The following is a 20,060-nucleotide window of genomic DNA, read 5'->3' on the forward strand; positions in this document are numbered from 1 at the left end:
TATCAGACTAGTGTGCTAGAACACAATTTCTTCATTTCTTTTCTACCTACCTCCTTTTTTAGATCAGAAGGAACTGAAAAAAAGAGAGGAGCTTGAAGAGGCAATGAAAATAATTCGAACCTTTGTTGTTGGGATGGATACAATCTACGAAGACAAGGACGGTAAGCATTTTATATGCTCATCCACACTTTAGCTGTAACATGTTTAAATTAAACATTTCAATTATTGTAGTTCACTTTGGGAGTCAAATTGTGTGAGCAAGACATATATTCAACGAAACTCATCACCCGACAGAGTTTAGCACTTTTTCATGGCTCAGCAGGAAGAAAAGCAGACAGACGGTTGTGATTCTGACATCTCCCCACTAGAACTGCTGTCCTCCCCAATCACACTGTAACTCACAATGTTTGTGCTAGTGCAAGATTTTAGCACTAGAACAAGGGAACATTTCCCCCCACCTCTCCCTGCATGCCATAACCCAGGGGAAGGCAACCTCAGGCCCGTGGGCCGGATGCGGCCTAATCGCCTTCTCAATCCAGCCCACAAATGGTCCGGGAATCAGTGTGTTTTTATATGAGTAGAATGTGTCCTTTTACTTAAAATGCATCTCTGGGTTATTTGTGGGGTCTAGGAATCCATCCATTTCCCCCCTAAAAATATAGTCTGGCCCACCACATGGTCTGATTTATACGATCTGAAGAGAAACCAGAGTATACCCACCACATGGTCTGAGAGGTGGACCAGCCCACGGCTGAAAAAGGTTGCTGACCCCTGCCATAACCAAAGCTTCTCTCTGGGGGCAGTGGGGGGGGGGGACAGGACAGGGCAGGACTTCAGAACAGATTGGAGGGAAGGGGGCTGAAGATTGTATTGCACGAGGAAAAATCCTTGCACTGACATTATATCCTCAGGGCCGGATATATCCCCGCATTATATCCTCAGGGCGCCAAAATGGAGGGGGCGCTGGCCAGCCTGGCTGCTGCCCGTCGCACCCCCCCCCCGGTGCTGCCTGGGGCTGGGGCCGCCTCCACTGCGCCTGTCAGCTGTTGAGCAGCTTCAGGCCGCTATCCTGAGGTGCGCGTGCCTCCGGAGAGCGGCCTGAAGCTGCTCAACAGCTGACAGGCACAGTGGAGGCGGCCCCAGGCTCACGCTCCCTGCACGAAGCTCCGGAGGCACGTGGAGAGCGCGAGCCTGGGGCCACCTCGCCGCGCCTCTCAGCTGTTTTTTATTTTATTTTTTATTTTTTATTTTTCCTACTTTTTATTTTTTCTTTTTTTCTTTTTCTTTTTTCTATTTTTATTTATTTTCTATTTTTATTTTATTTTTTATTCCACTTTTTTTTCTAAAAAAGTTCAACAACTCTGGGAAATTTTGGGGGGGTGGGTGCGGCAGAAGGTGATCTCGCCTAGGGCGCAAAAAACCCTAGCACCGGCCCTGTAATATCCTGCATCATAAAAAGAGTTTTGGCGCCTCTATTTCCTTAGATCTCACAAAGCATAATTGAAAACTGCAAAGTATTCTTTGTATATTTGGCTCTCCTGTGGAATTCAAGGCAGAATTGGTTTTTGACCCTGTAATTCCCAGCAGAAAAGGAGGACATAGAAGGGGAACATCATTGAGCCACTTTTAATGTGAGAATAGGATAGTGGATTGCATGGGTCTTTGGTCTGATCCAGCTGCAGGAGTCTTCTGAGGCTTTTCATTGGTGATTTCAGCCACAGAGAATCAAGTCTGCCCTCATATTCTGCTTCTTGTTTCAGGCCTGAGTGTTTTTAAGTGTTTGGAAATGGTTTCCTGATATTTGCAGATTGTTGTTTCAGATACTCGTGCCTTAAACTGTTTCAAATCTTTTAGACTTAGAAATACTTGCTGTAGCTGTAAACAAATCAGAGGAAATGGTGTATTCTGCCAAAAAAAATGATCAACTGCAAAAGGAAATTGGTAAGCTACCCTACAATGCTGAAGAATTGTAGTACAGTGGGAACCTGCCCTGGGTCTGCACCAGCTGAAAGCCCCTCCTCTAGCTGAAAACTCTGAGAGCCAGAGCAGAGTGCTGCCCTCCTTTGTATCCGGCCACCTAGGGAAACATCAGAGGTATCCAGTTCAACTTTCCTGAACTGTTGAATTGATTTAGCTTCTATTGCAGGCATCCCCAAACTGCGGCCCTCCAGATGTTTTGGCCTACAACTCCCATGATCGCTAGCTAACAGGACCAGTGGTCAGGGATGATGGGAATTGTAGTCCAAAACATCTGGAGGGCCGAAGTTTGGGGATGTCTGTTCTATTGCGAGGAAAGAAAAGACAAGGCCATCGGAAAGAAGCTCTTAAGCCCACTCACGTAGTGAATTGACCCATCGGCCACTGAATACATAATTGGAAAAACCAATGATAAAATTGTCTATAAAGCTTTAGATGTGAAAGCAAAGAATGGGAATGAATGCATATGATGTCACTTGTACATAGAAGCAAGCTAAAGATGTTCAGCACCAAAAACGTGGGAATGTTCAAGGAGGCAGGAGAGGATATATTATTTGATGATATCCTTCCTAACTGGCATTGGCAAATTCTGTATCTTAGCAGAGTTCCAAACATTCCCCCCCTTTAAATTTGCACAGTGGTTAGCTTGTTTCAGGCTTATCTGCACTACATAAGAGCCCTTATAAGATCCCTTCTTATCCCTCTTAAAAAGAGTAGGCATGGCAAACTTATTAAAGTCAATATAAAAGGAGTTTACTCACTTTCATTCAGTTCACAATGAAATCCCAGAAGGCAGGCTTAAGTTACAAAGGGGGGGGGGGTTAGTCCCAAGTGACCGCGACTCAAGTCATATGCAGAGGAAGCTTTGTCCCAGCTCAGGAGGAAACAGGAATTTTTCTCCTGGGTGGTACAAAGCACCCCCAGGGTATCTATTCTAGGAATGTTGCACTTGACTGCTAAGTGAGTTTCACATCCCACAAAACGCACATTTTGTAAGAGTTGTATGAGGCCATTCCCCCTCTTTCTCTTTGACCTTGGGAAATATGATTGCCTTTAAAGACATTATGCCAAAACCAAGTCTAAATCCTGATTGAAACGGATCTAGAAAACCAGTTTCCTCCAAGAGCACCTGGATCTGGTCCACAATCACCTGCTCAAGAATCATACCTGCCAAGTTGCTGTCAGAGAAATAAGGGACCGGGCCGGAAATAGCAGACCGGAAGTAGCGCTGCCGCCATTTTGGAACTGGGCGGAGCATGCTCAGAAGTGACTTTTGATGCTGCTTTGCCCAGTTCCAAAACGGCCGCCGCGCCAGAAGTCGCACTGCAGCCATTTTGGAACTGGGCAGAGCAGCATCAAAAGTCGCTTCTGAGCATGCTCCGTCCAGTTCCAAAACGGCCGCCGTGCCAGAATAAACTGGGGGGAAACAAAAAAATCCGGTTTTTCAGCTAGGAACAGCTGGAAAAACAGGGATTTCCCGGGGAAAACGGGAGACTTAGCAGCTATGTCAAGAATGTTGCCCAGGAAGGGGAGATTAGCAACTGGCAGAGAGTTACTTAGATTTTCTGACCCCAGGGAAGGTTTCTTAAGGAGTGGTTTTACCACTGCCTCCTTCAAACACACCGGGACCAACCCCTCCTATAAAGAGGCAGTAATCAGCCTTCTGGTCCAGCCGGCTGTCCCCTCCCTGCTAGTTTGTATCAGCCACAAGGGGCAAGGGGGCCAGGGCGCAAGTGGTCGTCCTGACCGATCCAAGCACCTTGTCCGCATTCTTAAACCTTTCCGACTGAAACACACCCAACACAACGGAAACAGACTCTGCTCTGGACACCCTTTGAGATCCATTGCTATAATAGCAGGGTCAAGATGCAAGCGATTTTATCCTCTAAATGCTTTGCAAACAAGTCACAGTTCTGTCATCTCCTTCGGCCAGACTGTCGCAGGCCCTGAGCTACCTGGGAAAGCTCTGCTGGATGGCACAATGGAGGAAGCAAAGCAAGCCTTCTTTGTAGCCTTCACTGCCACTTGGGAGGCTCGAGGATGAGTCCTCACCAGCAGTCGATTGCATTCAACCAGATTTTTCCTCCACTCGCGTGAAAGCCGTCTCCCAGCATCTTTCTTCCCCTAACCTCTGCAGTTTGCCAGGGGGCCAAACAGGCTGCATGAAGCAGGGCAGGGTCAATGGCCCAAGCCAAGGCAGAGGGCCCTCTGGGTTGTTGCAACCGCCCTGTGGCACACTCCCTCCCACCAGATGTCAAGGGGGAAAACAACTTTCTGACTTTCAGAAGACATCTGAAGGCAGCCCTGTTCAGGGAAGTTTTTAATGGTTGGTGTCCAATTCTGTTTTAATTTGTTGGAAGTTGCCCAGAGTGGCTGGGGGAAACCCAGGCTGATGGGCAGCATATAAACAAAGTATTATTATTATTATTATCATTATCATTATTATTAGTTTGTTCCAGAGCTTAGCCAAAGCTCGGCAGGAGCACCAGTCATATCAGCCATTTGGAAGCCCACTGGATCCAGCTCAGTCAGGACGATTGCTGGGCAGCAAAGTGGGTGGTAAACCAGCAGAATCCCTCATCTGCCCCAGTTGCCCAAGGTCAGCAACACACACACTAGGCTAGATTCTCCCCCCCCCCTGCAGAGAGCCTAGAGAGAAAAAGAGAATTGTGATAAACCACAGCTAGTTCCCCTCTGCCCTGATGCTGCCCTGAGAATAATAATAATAATAATAATAATAATAATAATAATAATAATAATAATAATAATTTTTATTTATACCCCGCCCTCCCCAGCCAAGACTGGGCTCAGGGCGGCTAACACCAGATATAAACCAATTGGTTAAAATACAGCTTAAAAACAAGATTAAATACAACAAGATTAAATCCAGGTGGAAACAAATAGGTGAGGCCCCAGGGGTTCAGATAAGGCCTGTGAGGGGGCATGCATCTTGTGTCTATTCCCTCAAATAAAAGGTTCTTGACTGCGTTCCTTTTCCAGCTACCCCCGCCCAGATATTTACTGCAGCATCAGCATGGGTCGAAGTGTTCATGTTGTTCTTGTTTTAATCTTTCTGAGCTTCCTAGATGAATATATGTTATCACGTGGCCACAGAAATGAACTTAACAAAAATAATTGAAATCTGCAGAGACATACAAGGTGGTTCCCATTAAATTCCGTATTTTTCCCCTCTCCTTCCTCCATACATGGCTGGACTCAAAGATATCCTTCTTGAAAACTTGGACAATGGTTGGCTTGTACATCACAGGACCTTCTATTGGTTTTCTATTGAGATAGGCACATGGGTGGAGGCCCAAAAACATTGTGAGCAGGAGGGCGCCAGGCTCATTTCTGTGGAAACACGGGAAGAACAGGTGAGCATCAAAGCTGAGTATAGGAAAGGTAGGGGATCTGCATGAGCCAAAGGGCTCCTATCATCACTATCCATTTAAGAAGTTCCAATCCAGCTGTGGCGGGTGGCGCTGTGGGTTAAACCACAGAGCCTAGGACTTGCCGATCAGAAGGTCGGCGGTTTGAATCCCTGTGACGGGGTGAGCTCCCGTTGCTTGGTCCCAGCTCCTGCCAACCTAGCAGTTCGAAAGCACATCAAAATGCAAGTAGATAAATAGGAACCGCTACAGCGGGAAGGTAAACGGCGTTTCCGTGCGCTGCTCTGGTTCGCCAGAAGCGGCTTTGTCATGCTGGCCACATGACCTGGAAGCTGTACGCCGGCTCCCTCGGCAATAATGCGAGATGAGCGCCACTGGACCTAATGGTCAGGGGTCCCTTTATCTTTGCCTTTAATCCACCTGTATGCAGCCAAGACAGCAACTCCATCAGTCAAGCCAAGGGGTGGGTGAGGCAGGGAGCAGCTGCTACCATCTGGGACTAACTAAAGGTTTCTTGGAGCTGCTGAGCTCTAATAGAGTCAAGAAGGAGGTCTTGAAGGAGGTGAAGGAGGAGATACTTGAGGGGCATCTGCCTTAGCCCTGGCAGAGGAGCTACTGGGGTGCTACAGGGCACAGACATGGGTGAGACCCCACCATCATGCCATCAGGCATACCACAACCAGACGGATTCCAGTGTCTCTGGAACCAACCAACAAACATGGATGCAGAAATTGGAGTATTTACCATGCAGGTCACTGACCCGTAGGTGGTGCCAAGACCAACTGTTCTATGGCACAGTCATTTACAGCATTTGGAAATTTTAACTGTGTCTTGACTGGAGGACATATGTAGCCAGTCTCGGTGAGGGCAGGTGAAGTGTTGGTGTTGACCTTTAAAGCCCAAACGGCTTCGGCCCAGTATATCTGAAGGAGCGTCTCCACCCCCATCGTTCTGCCCAGACACTGAGGTCCAGCACCGAGGGCCTTCTGGCGGTTCCCTCGTTGTGAGAAGCCAAGTTGCAGGGAACCAGGCAGAGGGCCTTCTCGGTGGTGGCACCCGCCCTGTGGAACGCCCTCCCATCAGATGTCAAAGAGAAAAACAGCTACCATATCAGATTTTAAGAAGACATCGGAAGGCAGCCCTGTTTAGGGAGGCTTTTAATGTTTAATAGATTATTGCACTTTTCCCCCCCTGTTGGAAGCCACCCAGAGTGGCTGGAAAAACCCAGCCAGGTGGGTGGGGTATAAATAAATTATTATTATTATTATTATTATTATTATTATTATTATTATTCATAATCATCATCATCACCCTTCACTACAATATTTCCTCTTGGGGTGCTTCCTTGATTCCATCATCATCATCATCATAATTGTGATGAGGGGGACAATACCACATCCACTGTATGAAATTATTCTTGGTGATGGGAATACTATGTATAGTTTTGATCACTGCTTAATATAATAATAATAATAATAATAATAATAATAATAATAATAATATAATAATAATAATAATAATAAATACTTTATTTATACCCCGCCCTCCCCAGTGAGAGCTGAGCTCAGGGTGGCTGACATCAATAAAGTTACAATGAAACGTAAAAGAAAGAAAAACAATTGATTTAAATGCAGATTAAAATACAATTAAGATTTATTTATTTATTTTAAAAAATGCAGCCTCATTTTAAAATGGCCCAAATCAAAACCATAAGGGAGGTCCAGCCCAAAGGCCAGGTGGTCAGTCCAGCCCAAAGGCCAGGTGGAACAGCTCCGTCTTGCAGGCCCTGCGGAAAGATGTCAAAATATATGTGGATTGGACCTTCAAATGTGACACCTGCTCCTTTTAAAATGTGTTTGTTTTATGCGTGTTTAATTTCTGTAAAGGGCTATAGTCTCCTAGAGAAAAGGACATTGTCTTAAAATATTTTATTTGTTCTTTCTCCACCCCTTCCCTAGTATTTTATAGACAAGCAAGTACAAAGCCAACAAAAGGTTTTTTGGATTGGAGTCTTTAAAGACAAGGGGAAATGGTCATGGCTGTCAGGAATAGAGGCTTTAGTCCCGTAAGTTTCTGAAGAAATATTTGTTAATGGCATGCATTCAAAAAAGTTGCAGGTTCTGTTTACAGTGGTACCTTGACTTACGAAGGTGATCCGTTCCGCGGCGCTCTTCGGAAGTCGAAAACTTCATTAAGTCGAAGCGCCCATTTTGCGCATGCACAAAGCATGATTTTGTGCTTTGCGCATGCGCAGACTGCGTGTGCCGCTTCGGCGCATGCGCAGAATGCGCACGCGGCAAAAATATTTCCGGGTTAGCGGACTTCGGAAGTTGAAACCTTCAGAAGTCAAGGCATTCGTAACTTGAGGTACCACTGTACATAACTGATCTGTTCGCTCTCCAAATATATTTTGCCATGCACTTTTCTCTACTACCAAAGATCTACATATGTATTCCTCCACATCATCGTCCAGGTGAGTGACTGCTTCTTCTCACAAGGTTGGAGAGGTAGGAAGGCTACTCTTCTTGCTTCTCTAACCCAGTGAATGTGGTGATTCAGAAGAGGGTGAGGGCATGCTTTTAAATGGTATGTGCTGCTTAGCTCAGCTACAAAAGGACTTGCAGGAACCTAAAGCTGAGCAACACTCTCTTTAGGAAAAATATTTCTACAGTTATCTGCTAAACAATCTGAATAACCAGCAATCTCAAAACTAAAATAATAGGAGCAGGTGAGGTAAGTGTGTGAGAGAGGGTAGTTCATGTCACTCTTTTGGATAGAGTCATAGACACATAGAAATTTACGGTTGGATGAGACCCCAAGGGTCATCTAGGCCAACCCCCTGCAAAGCAGGAATCACAACGGAAGAATCCCTGACAGATCCCTAATAGTTTTGGGTTGCTGTCAGCTGGCAATTTAAGACAGTTCATGGTTCCCTTTAAGTATCTAACAACTCTTTTCAACCCGTGTTGATGGATTGACAAGGTCAGAGTAAGATCTCACTCATCCACAGCTTGGTGGTAGCTGGTCTCGCATTTATTTCCAAGACTGGATTAACAGAGGGTAGCTTTCTCCTGGAAGAAAATCCAATGACATTCATCTCTATTGATGCACCCAACACTAACCACTTAACCTTTTTGGCAAAGGTAGTGAGTAAAGTTCACAAATGGCCATTGGAGTTGGATAAGACTAGCTGGGAACTTAAACCCTGTATGCCAGTGGTTCCCCGTTAGCTAAGTAGTACAGACCCCTTTGTCAAAAGCTATGCCATGGGCCCCTCTACCTTTGGACATTGGGATATCTCTGTGGCAGTTTTTGTTATGTGAATGGTGTAATGGAGCCGCTGGGTGGGTGGTCCTTGACCTCCAGTTGGTCAATCACTGCTGTATGTGAACTTAGACTTGACCAAAGGGCAGATCCAACCCAAAGATCTCATGGGAGTGAAAAATACCTACTACACAATTATCACTAATATCATTGAATAGATTCATGGAGAGTTAAAAATGGGGGAGTTATAGGATACATTTACCACAGAATCTTAGTGTTGTGTAGTGGGACTTGATTCAATATACAATGGAAGTGACAATAAGCATGGGGCTATCAACTATGGATAATTGATTAAACTTAGAACCAGAATGTAAGATAAATAGACATAGACATTGTTGTTGTTTAGTCGTTTAGTCGTGTCCGACTCTTCGTGACCCCATGGACCAGAGCACGCTAGGCACTCCTGTCTTCCACTGCCTCCCTCAGTTTGGTCAGACTCATGTTCGTAGCTTCAAGAACACTGTCCAACCATCTCGTCCTCCATCGTCCCCTTCTCCTTGTGCCCTCCATCTTTCCCAACATCAGGGTCTTTTCCAGGGAGTCTTCTCTTCTCTTCAAAGTATTGGCCAAAGTATTGGAGCCTCTTTGTCCATGGAGTTTTCTTGGCAGGGATACTGGAGTGGCTTGCCAGTTCCTTCTCCAGGTGGATCACGTTTAGTCAAAACTCTCCACTATGACCTGTCCATCTTGGGTGGCCCTGCATGGCATAGCTCATAGCTTCTCTGAGTTATTCAAGCCCCTTCGCCACGACAAGGCATTGATCCTTGCCCACAAAGGTCCGTATAGTTAAAGCTATGGTTTTCCCAGTATTTTCCAAAGTATTGGAGCCTCAGCTTCAGGATCTGTCCTTCCAGGGAGCACTCAGGGCTGATTTCCTTAAGAATGGATAGGTTTGATCTTCTTGCAGTCCATGGGACTCTCAAGAGTCTCCTCCAGCACCATAATTCAAAAGCATCAATTCTTCGGCGATCAGCCTTCTTTATGGTCCAGCTCTCACTTCCATACATCACTATGGGAGTGCACTGCAAGACAGGAATGCCTGGCGTGCTATGGTCCATGGGGTCACGAAGAGTCGGACACGACTAAACGACTAAACAACAACAACAACATTGGAGCCTCAGCTTCAGGATCTGTCCTTCCAGGGAGCACTCAGGGCTGATTTCCTTAAGAATGGATAGGTTTGATCTTCTTGCAGTCCATGGGACTCTCAAGAGTCTCCTCCAGCACCATAATTCAAAAGCATCAATTCTTCGGCGATCAGCCTTCTTTATGGTCCAGCTCTCACTTCCATACATCACTACTGCGAAACTCCATATATATATATATATATGAAATCATATCATTTCAATCATCTCTATCTATAATGGCTTTGTGGTTATAGATTATATTTTGTATCTCAGTTGTAGACTTAGCTCTTTTTGTATCTGTATAGTGTCATTGCTATCCTTGTGCATAGGGTGAGTGATGGATGTGAGGGGAGGTGGATTAAGGCAGATGCAAATCTAACAAAGTTTTTATTTGCTCAGAACAATCACTACTGTGCTAACTCTGCTACGAGAGCGTAAGGATCTCTCAACACCCAAAATGGTACAGAGCAGATCTGAGGAGGGTGCGGGTGCACATGGAGGGGAGAGAGGGGCGGTTCTGTTGCAGAAATGGAAATCCTGGCAATAGCAGAAGTTCTGCATTGGATACTATACAAAATTGTTAAATAAATTGACTGAAAGTTCTTGTGTGTACCGAAGAGCCTTCCTCAGTGACATCCTCACTTTTTTGTAGTTTCCTATGAGGAATCACTTCATATGAGAAGAAAATAGACAGTCTTGACCCCCAGTTGTGTTTTTTTTTTTTTTGTTGTTCTTTTACATGGATAGAATTCTGAAATCTGGGAAGAAAAATCCATCACATTAAAAGAGAAAGAGCTGAACATTTTTTTAATGGTAGAAGGCATGAGGAGTGAGTGAGGAAGTAGACATCCAATCTTTGATTGATTGATCAGTGCTGCTGTTTCTTCTCTTTTCAGCTACTGGAATGAAGATGAGCCAACTTATGAAGTGAACCACGACTGTGTTGGAGTGTCCTTTGATTGCTACGCTGGAAAATGCTGGGTGGCATTAGAATGTGATCTAGAAATATACTATATTTGTAAGAAGGTGCCTAATGATATTTGGCTCTAAGAAGACACCTTAAGAGGAACGTAACTGGATCCCACGATCACTACACAAAAACAAAACCAAGAGATCACCCCACTGTTTCAATGCACAATCCACACTCTGCCACCTAGATTATGGGACTCTCTGGCAACAACCCTTAAACACACCTTGAAAAGACCTTGTTCTGCACAAGCTCAAACATAGATGGCTACAAAAATAAAGAATGGAAGGGTCCAGTCATAGCTTGTTTTCTGTTTAATCTATTTATTTGCAATGCATACCAATATTTGTTTCCTTACTCTGCGTGTTTGAAGCCCCATTGCCCCTTCTGATCTCCATGGTCGCTACCTTACAAGGCACAGAAGAAGAAGAAGAAGAAGAAGAAGAAGAAGAAGAAGAAGAAGAAGAAGAAGAAGAAGAAGAAGAAGAAGAAGAAGAAGAAGAAGAGGAGGAGGAGGAGTTGTTGTTGTTTGGATTTGATATCCTGCTTTATCACTACCCGAAGGAGTCTCAAAGCGGCTAACGATCTCCTTTCCCCTCCTCCCCCACAACAAACACTCTGTGAGGTGAGTGGGGCTGAGAGACTTCAGAGAAGTGTGACTAGCCCAAGGTCACCCACCAGCTGCATGTGGAGGAGTGGAGACGCGAACCCGGTTCCCCAGATTAGGAGTCTGCCGCTCTTAACCACTGCACCACACTGGCTCTCTAAGGACAGCCATGCATGCCAGGCAACGAGAATGGGGGCCACCCAGCGCCTGGTGTCCCCTTCTAGCAGACTCATCACAAATACAACTTAGGCTTCATCACTGGGAAATTTCGGTGCCCTTACCTCCTATAGAGCTAACATTGGGCAACAAACACATTGAACTGCTCTCGATTTCTTCAGAACTTGGCAAGGGGCAAGACTGGGGTGCACACCAGTGTGGGCACAGCACTGGCAGCATGCTTTCATGGCATTCACGATGGTGGCAGGGGTGCCAACTTGAATAAAATATTACCTGCTCCACCCTGCATAATTGATCACAAGACAGTGCAAGCACACCATTTGAATGGCAGTGCCCATCAAATATTTGGTGGATCTCTCAAATATTTTATTGGGTGTGGGCCAAGGGACCTCTGCCCCTAGGAGTTGGCTCCTTTGTACAGCAGCCGTCAACTGAGTAAAGTAACATATTAGATTTTGCTGTTCTGAGTCACACCTTTACGAGGTGTGAATAGCTAGGTCTGTGTTGAGGACTAGCACCCCAGTAACCAAGCCGGGGACCTCTCCTGTCACGTCTTGCATGATCGATGGCTGGAAGTGGCTGTGGTCGCTTCCATCTGTCCTGCATACCAAGTCAAGGAGAACTGATCCTTTAATTCTTAATTTTCAGGGAATAAACTGAACAGGAAGACTGGGAAGTGTCCATTCAGTCTGCTCAGCTCCTCTCAGAAGAGGAGGGAGAGTGGGAAGGTTTGCCCCCTTGTCTCCAGCAGTTTCAAGATGAGAAGAAGACAGAGCTGAACTGTAGCTGAATGAAGAAATGCCTAGTTACAAGACAGTGGAGCAGGAGGGGGGGAGGGAGAGAGCAGCCTGCAGCAGAGACCTTCCTGGAAAGTTTGGGAGATCCTCCTTCTCCAAGGGCCCCTCAGTCACTCTGCATTTAGGAACAGAGAATGCAGGGTAAGTGTGATTCCTGGGACTTTCTGTAGGTACTCAGGACGTTGTTGGAGATGGAAGAGGTGGTCTTCAGAGTAGGCAACATCTCCTTTGCTTGGAGACCTGGATTCTTTGTCTTTCAACCAGATGACTGATACAAACCTGCTTGTTCCTCTTGTCTTTGATGATGCTACAAGCAGAGAGAGGGTTCTTCACTCCTGACATTTATTAACAAAAGGATATCATTGTAATGGCATGGGTCTCTCTCACAGACGTGGGACAACTCCGGCAGTCAGTTAGTTCAGATTTATTGCTCAAACAAACCAAAACATGACGGAGCTCAGCTACTCAGTGTCATTCCCCAAGGAAGCCGCCCCCTTTCCCCCCAGCAGGAAACCCCCCACCGTCGTTTCCTGTCCTTTTCCTGCCTCTTGCAAAGACTCAATAGCCCACAAGTTTTTGGAGAGGCTACTGCCAGTCTGTGTCTGATTCACTGCTTGAGCTGCCTAATCTGTTCCCTCTGTCTGCCGGCGTTCCCACTTCCTGTCAGCGAAGGGACGTAGCTGACAATCATCTTGGTTGTGTGTGTGTACACACACACACACACACACACGGTAGTATATATGCTACTTGTGTCTTGTGCCATGGATCCTTGTTTCTAACGCTGAACAAGGAGGTCGTGGAGGTGTTTCATGAGGGAAGATCTGAAGCCATCTTTCAGAACTTCTGTTGGGATTCCGTCCTGTCATGTGGCTTAACCACATGCTTGAGAGTTAGAATCATAGGATTGTAGAGTTGGAAGGGACTCAGAGGGTCATCTAGTCCAACCCTCTGCAATGCAGGAATCTCCGGTTGAAGCCTCCATCTAACCTCTGCTTAAAAAGCTCCATTCAATGAGACCACAACCTCCTGAGGGAGACTGTTCCAGTGCTGAACCCTCTCTTAGTGTCAGAAAATGTTTAGTTGGAATCTTCTTTCTTGCAACTTGAAACCATGGGTTTGTGTCCTTCCCTCTGGAAGTGGTCTCACCTTCCATGTGACAACCCTGGAGGTTTTTGAAGATGGCTATCATATCTCCTCTTTCTCATGCTAAATATTCCCAATTGGCTCAGCCATAAGGCATGGTTTCCAGACCCTGGATTCATCATGCGATGAATGAAAACACACACCGCTGTGTGATAGACAACAATCTCATGACTGCAAACATGGAGCAGGAATCCTAACAGTGAGAGATTTTACTTTCTTGGGTTTCATGATGGTGACAGCAGTCACGAAATTAAAAGACGCCTGCTTCTTGGGAGAAAAGCAATGACAAACCTAGACAGCATCTTAAAAAGCAGAGACATCACCTTGCCTACAAAGGTCCGTATAGTTACAGCTATGGTTTTCCCAGTAGTGATGTATGGAAGTGAGAGCTGGACCATAAAGAAGGCTGATCGCCGAAGAATTGTTGCTTTTGAATTATGGTGCTGGAGGAGACTCTTGAGAGTCCCATGGACTGCAAGAAGATCAAACTTATCAATTCTGAAGGAAATCAGCTGTGTGCTCACTGGAAGGACAGATCGTGAAGCTGAGGCTCCAATACTTTGGCCACCTCATGAGAAGAGAAAACTCCCTGGAAAAGACCCTGATCTTGGGAAAGATGGAGGGCACAAGGAGAAGGGGACGACAGAGGACAAGATGGTTGGACAGTGTTCTCGAAGCTATGAACATGAGTCTGACCAAACTGCAGGAGGCAGTGGAAGACAGACAGAGCCTGCCGTGCTATGGTCCATGGGGTCACGAAGAGTCTGAGAGTCAGGGATTTTCACCCCAGCTCACAAACCCCCAAAAGAAATTAACTGATGGCTGCGGATCGTGCCCTTCTGATACCCTTGGAAGGTATGGGGAGCCATGACCCTTATCCCCCATTGATCTCCGCCTGGGACCCCTCAGAGGGAGACTTGCTGGGTTCGCTGCCCCCATGGCGTTTTATTTTGGATCATTTTGTTTGATATTTCAGTGAGGTGGTAAACTCCTTTGAGATCATGGGTGTGAAATATGTTGGCAGGGGTGTTTATTGGGTTGTTTTTGTTTTGATTATGTGATTTGTGTTTTTATATCGTAATTTTATCCTGTGAACCCCCAGATTTAACAACTGAATGAATGAAACAAAATGAATGCCCTGCTCTCCCTGCGATTAAGAGCGAGCTACGTTCCAGGTCTCCCTGGAAAAGACCCTGATGTTGGGAAAGATGGAGGGCACTAGGAGAAGGGGACGACAGAGGACGAGATGGTTGGACAGTGTTCTCGAAGCTACGAACATGAGTTTGACCAAACTGCGGGAGGCAGTGGAAGACAGGAGTGCCTGGCGTGCTCTGGTCCATGGGGTCACGAAGAGTCGGACACGACTAAACGACTAAACAACAACAATAATGCAATCTTCATATTTTCCAACAAAGTAATAGCCATTTGTTGCAAATTAATACAAGAGATAGCTGTATAAATTTATTTTAACGAATCATTATGCACACATAGCAAAGCATATAGGGTCTTATTTAAATGATCAAACAGTTCCAGGCTTAAAAACCGGCAATAGCATGAAATCAGTATCCATTTCCAAAATCATTTCAGGAACCTTGTGCTTCTTGAAATACAGTATATATATATATATATATATATATATATATATATATATATATATATACAAAATTAAAAATTGTCCAGTAGCACCTTAGAGACCAACAAAGTTTGTTCTTGGTATGAGCTTTTGTGTGCATGCACACTTCTTCAGATACCAGATCAATACTTTCTGTACTAAGAAATGCAAACTGACACATTTGACTCTATAGATATTCCTCTGGCTCTATAGATATTCTCCTCAGAGAGGATCAGAGCCAGTTCTCCCTCTGTCCAACCCTCTCCCACCCTCTCTCCCATCTCAAATCCAGCCCTCTCCAATCTCTCTCTTTTATTTTCTCACCCAAAGCCCTGGTTCCACCCCCTTCCCTCTGGTTGTCTGTCAAGGTAGCCAATCAGAGAGGCTCTGGTCCTCTGGTGGAATTCTCAGGCACTGCACCCCCAGCTCTGCTGTCCATCAAACCCCCCTCTTATATTGGTGCATCTGGTTCTTCCTGCCTAAGTACAAATCTTTACATTTCTCCCTATTGAAATTCATTTTCTGAACCTGGGCCCAGTTCTCCACTCCATTAAGGTCATTTTGAAGCCCAGTTCTGTCTTTTGTGGCATTGGCTGCTCCTCCCAGTTTGGTTCACCTGAATATTTGATCAGCATCCCCTGAACTCCTCCATTCGAATCCAAATCTTTTATAAAGAAGTTGAGCAACAACGGGCCCAGGACAGAATCCTGTGGCATCTCACTTGTCACTTCTTCCCAGGATGACAAAGAACCATTACTGAAATCTTCAGATGAAGGACAGAACATAACTCTTATACTAATGAAAAGGGATATTAACAAGCTGAAACATGTGCAGAGGATGGCAACCAAGAACCCTATTCCCACAGTTCTCAGAGAGTTCACAACATAAAACCACACCATAAAAACACAAAAAACACAATAAAACTATAAACAATGGAAGATAGAGCGACCTTGTTTTTTTCCTGCTCCAGAGGGTAGGACATCAACCAATGGCTTCAAGTTAAAAGAACGGAGATTCTGACAAAACATGAGGAACAACTTTTTGACAGCAGGAGCTGTAAGTGGAATAGATTCCCTTGGAGGGGGCTGGAATTTCCATCCTTTGAAGTTTTATGAACTTGGATGATCACCTGTCATGGCTGCTTTAGTTGCGATTTCTGCTTCACAAGGGGTAGACTACATGACACCAGGGATCTCTTCAAACTCCACAATTCTACGATTCTGTGATTCTATTATTCTCCCCACTATGAGTTTTTTGATGAAAAGTGAGAGAGGAGCTCTGACTGAAGCTCTTTCCACATTCCATACACTGCTATGGTTTCTCCCCTGTATGAATTATTTGATGGGAAGTGAGATTGCAGCTTTGAGTGAAGCTCTTTCCACATTCCACACACTGGTAGGGTTTCTCCCCTGTATGAATTCTGTAATGGGAAGTGAGTTCAGAGCTTGTTCTGAAGCTCCTTCCACATTCAAAGCAGTGGTATGGTTTCTCCCCTGTGTGAATTCTTTGATGGGTAGTGAGATGGGTGCTCTGACTGAAGCTCTTTCCACATTCCACGCACTGATAGGGTTTCTCCCCTGTATGTATTCTTCGATGGGAAGTAAGAGTGCTCTTGTTACGGAAGCTCTTTCCACACTCTTCACACTGAAATGGTTTCTCTCCACTGTGAATCCTCTGATGTACTAGGCAATCTCTTCTCACAGTAAAGCTCTTCCCACATTCGTCACACTGATAGGGTTTCTCCCCTGTATGTATTCTTCGATGGGAAGTAAGAGCGCTCTTGGTACGGAAGCTCTTTCCACACTCTTCGCACTGAAATGGTTTCTCTCCACTGTGAATCCTCTGATGTACTAGGCAATCTTTTCTCACAGTAAAGCTCTTCCCACATTCGTCACATTGATAGGGTTTCTCCCCTGTATGAATTCTCTGATGGGAAGTGAGACTTTTTCTGTAACGGAAGCTCTTTCCACATTCAAAGCAGTGATATGGCTTCTCTCCTGTATGAATTCTCTGATGGGAAGTGAGAGAGGAGTTATTTCTGAAGCTCTTTCCACATTCCACACACTGATAGGGTTTCTCCCCTGTATGGATTCTTTGATGGTAACTGAGAGAGTCCTTCATACTGAAGCTCTTTCCACATTCCAAGCACTGATAGGGTTTCTCCCCTGTATGAATTCTTTGATGGGAAGTGAGATTGGAGCTCGTACCGAAGCTCTTTCCACATTCAACACACTGATAGGATTTCTCTGCTTTATGAATTCTTTGATGCTTAGTGAGAGAGGCCTTTATTCTGAAGCTCTTTCCACATTCCAAGCACTGATAGGGTTTCTCCCCTGTATGAATTCTTTGATGGAAAGTGAATTCGGAGCTCTGACTGAAGCTCTTTCCACATTCCATGGACTGATTGGGTTTCTCCCCCATATGAATTCTTTGATGGGAAGTAAGAGAGGAGCTATCAGTGAAGCTCTTTCCACATTCCAAGCAATTATATGTTTTCTCCCCTGTATGGATTCTTTGATGGTAACTGAGAGAGGCCTTCATACTGTAGCTCTTTCCACATTCCAAGCACTGATATGGTTTCTCCCCTGTATGGATTCTTTGATGGTAACTGAGAGAGGCCTTCATACTGAAGCTCTTTCCACATTCCAAGCACTGATAGGGTTTCTCCCCTGTATGAATTCTTTGATGGGAAGTGAGACTGGAGATCTGACTGAAGGTCTTTCCACATTCCACACACTGATAGGGTTTCTCCCCTGTATGAATTCTTTGATGGGAAGTGAGACTGGAGATCTGACTGAAGCTCTTTCCACATTCTACACACTGATAGGGTTTCTCCCCTGTATGAATTCTTTGATGGGAAGTGAGAGCGGAGCTTGCATTGAAGTTTCTTCCACATTCTCCACATTGATAGGGTTTCTCTCCTTTATGAATTCTTTGATGGTAAGTAAGAGAGGCCTTTATTCTGAAGCTCTTTCCACATTCCAAGCACTGATAGGGTTTCTCCCCTGTATGAATTCTTTCATGGGAAGTGAGTTCGGCGCTCTGACTGAAGGTCTTTCCACATTCCACGCACTGATAGGGTTTCTCCCCAGTATGAATTCTTTGATGGGAAGTGAGACTGGACCTCGTACTGAAGCTCTTTCCACATTCCACACACTGATGGGGTTTCTCCCCAGTATGAATTCTTTGATGGGAAGTGAGAAATGCCTTTTTTCTGAAGCTCTTTCCACATTCCACACACTGATGGGGTTTCTCCCCTGTAGGGATTCTTTGATGGTAACTGAGAGTGTCCTTCATACTGAAGCTCTTTCCACATTCCAAGCACTGATAGGGTTTCTCCCCTGTATGAATTCTTTGATGGGAAGTGAGAGCGGAGCTCGCATTGAAGTTTCTTCCACATTCCCCACATTGATAGGGTTTCTCTCCTTTATGAATTCTTTGATGGTAGGTAAGAGAGGCCTTTATTCTGAAGCTCTTCCCACATGCCAAGCACTGATAAGGTTTCTCTGCTGTATGGATTCTTTTATGGTAACTGAGAGAGGCCTTCATTATGAAGCTCTTTCCACATGCCAAGCACTGATAGGGTTTCTCCCCTGTATGGATTCTTTGATGGGAAGTGAGATTGGAGCTCGTACTGAAGCTCTTTCCACATTCTACACACTGATAGGGTTTATCTCCTGTATGAATTCTGTGATGGTATGTAAGAGAGGCTTTTATTCTGAAGCTCTTTCCACATTCCAAGCACTGATAGGGTTTCTCCCCTGTATGAATTCTTTGATGGGAAGTGAGATTGGAGCTCGTACTGAAGCTCTTTCCACATTCCACACATTGATAGGGTTTCTCCCCAGTATGAATTCTTTGATGGTAAGTGAGAAAGGCCTTTATTCTGAAGCTCTTTCCACATTCCACGCACTGATAGGGTTTCTTTCCAATGATATTCATTTTATGGGAAATGGAATGAGAACTCTGATTGCAGCTCTCTCGATACTCCAAATTTTTACGTGACTGCTCCTCTCTGGGGATTTTGTATTGGTTACCTTTTTTCTTGATTTCCAATTCTTCACAATCTGCATTGGAAAGAAAAGTTATTGGAGACTCAGAAACAAACGGGGGACCAAGTTATGGAATAATGCTAATAAAAATTGTGGTAGAGGCAGAACTAAATGGAGTTGGGTGTGTGTAATGTGGCTTTGGTTGAGATAAGTTGTTCATTTTAAAGTTATTGTAGTTTTTATCTTGGATCAGAAAATATTATTGTTTCATGTTTTTCTATGTGTTGGAAGCTGCACAGAGTGGCTGGGGCAACCCAGCCAGATGGGCAGTGTATAAATAAAAACTAAAAATGGAGTAACTGTGTCCCTGAAGGACCAGGTGCGCAGCCTGGGAGTCATTTTGGACTCACAGCTGTCCATGGAGGCACAGGTCAATTCTGTGTCCAGGGTGTCTGTCTACCAGCTCCATCTGTTATGCAGGCTGAAACCATGTAACACCAGACCTACATTGGCTCCCAGTATGTTTTCGAGCACAATTCAAAGTGTTTGTGCTGACCTTTAAAGCCCTAAATGCTCTTGGCCCCGTATACCCAAAGAAGCGTCTCCACCCCCATCATTCAGCCTGGACAATGAGGTCCAGCTCCGAGGGCCTTCTGGTAGAGGGCCTTCTGGTAGTTCCCTGCCTGGGAGAAGTGAGGTTACAGGGAACCAGGCAGTGGTGCCCACCCTGTGGAATGCCCTCCCTTCAGATGTTAATGAAATAAACAACTATCAGACTTTTAGAAGACATCTGAAGCCAGCCCTGTTTAGGGAAGTTTTTTAATGTTTGATGTTTTGTCGTGGTTGTAATCTTCTGCTTGGAGCTGCCCAGAGTGGCTGGGGAAACCCAGCCAGATGGGCAGGGTATAAACAAATAAATATTACTAATATTACTATTACTATTACTGT

General features: G+C 45.1%; 1 protein-coding gene, 1 long non-coding RNA gene and 1 pseudogene across 2 annotated transcripts in view; 2 read left to right on the forward strand and 1 right to left on the reverse strand.

Moving 5' to 3' along the window:
* The window catches only part of LOC132592083 (zinc finger protein 850-like), a 236,806-nt pseudogene that overhangs the window by 91,337 nt on the left and 125,409 nt on the right, over positions 1-20,060 (forward strand).
* LOC118085028 (zinc finger protein 420-like) overlaps positions 1-20,060 on the reverse strand; it is a 78,643-nt gene that overhangs the window by 52,635 nt on the left and 5,948 nt on the right. Inside the window, exon 6 of the mRNA XM_060274077.1 lies at positions 15,181-19,187. Coding sequence (XP_060130060.1) covers positions 16,432-19,187 — 2,756 coding nt within the window. The 3' untranslated portion in view covers positions 15,181-16,431. Of the gene's footprint in view, positions 19,188-20,060 lie in introns of the transcript that reaches the window.
* On the forward strand, positions 76-5,232 carry LOC132592090 (uncharacterized). The gene is made up of 3 exons (XR_009557533.1): positions 76-161; positions 1,855-1,941; positions 5,200-5,232. It is a non-coding gene; the product is annotated as an uncharacterized LOC132592090 (long non-coding RNA).

This window comes from Zootoca vivipara, chromosome 4 (assembly GCF_963506605.1).
Source record: "Zootoca vivipara chromosome 4, rZooViv1.1, whole genome shotgun sequence".
NCBI lineage: Eukaryota > Metazoa > Chordata > Lepidosauria > Squamata > Lacertidae > Zootoca > Zootoca vivipara.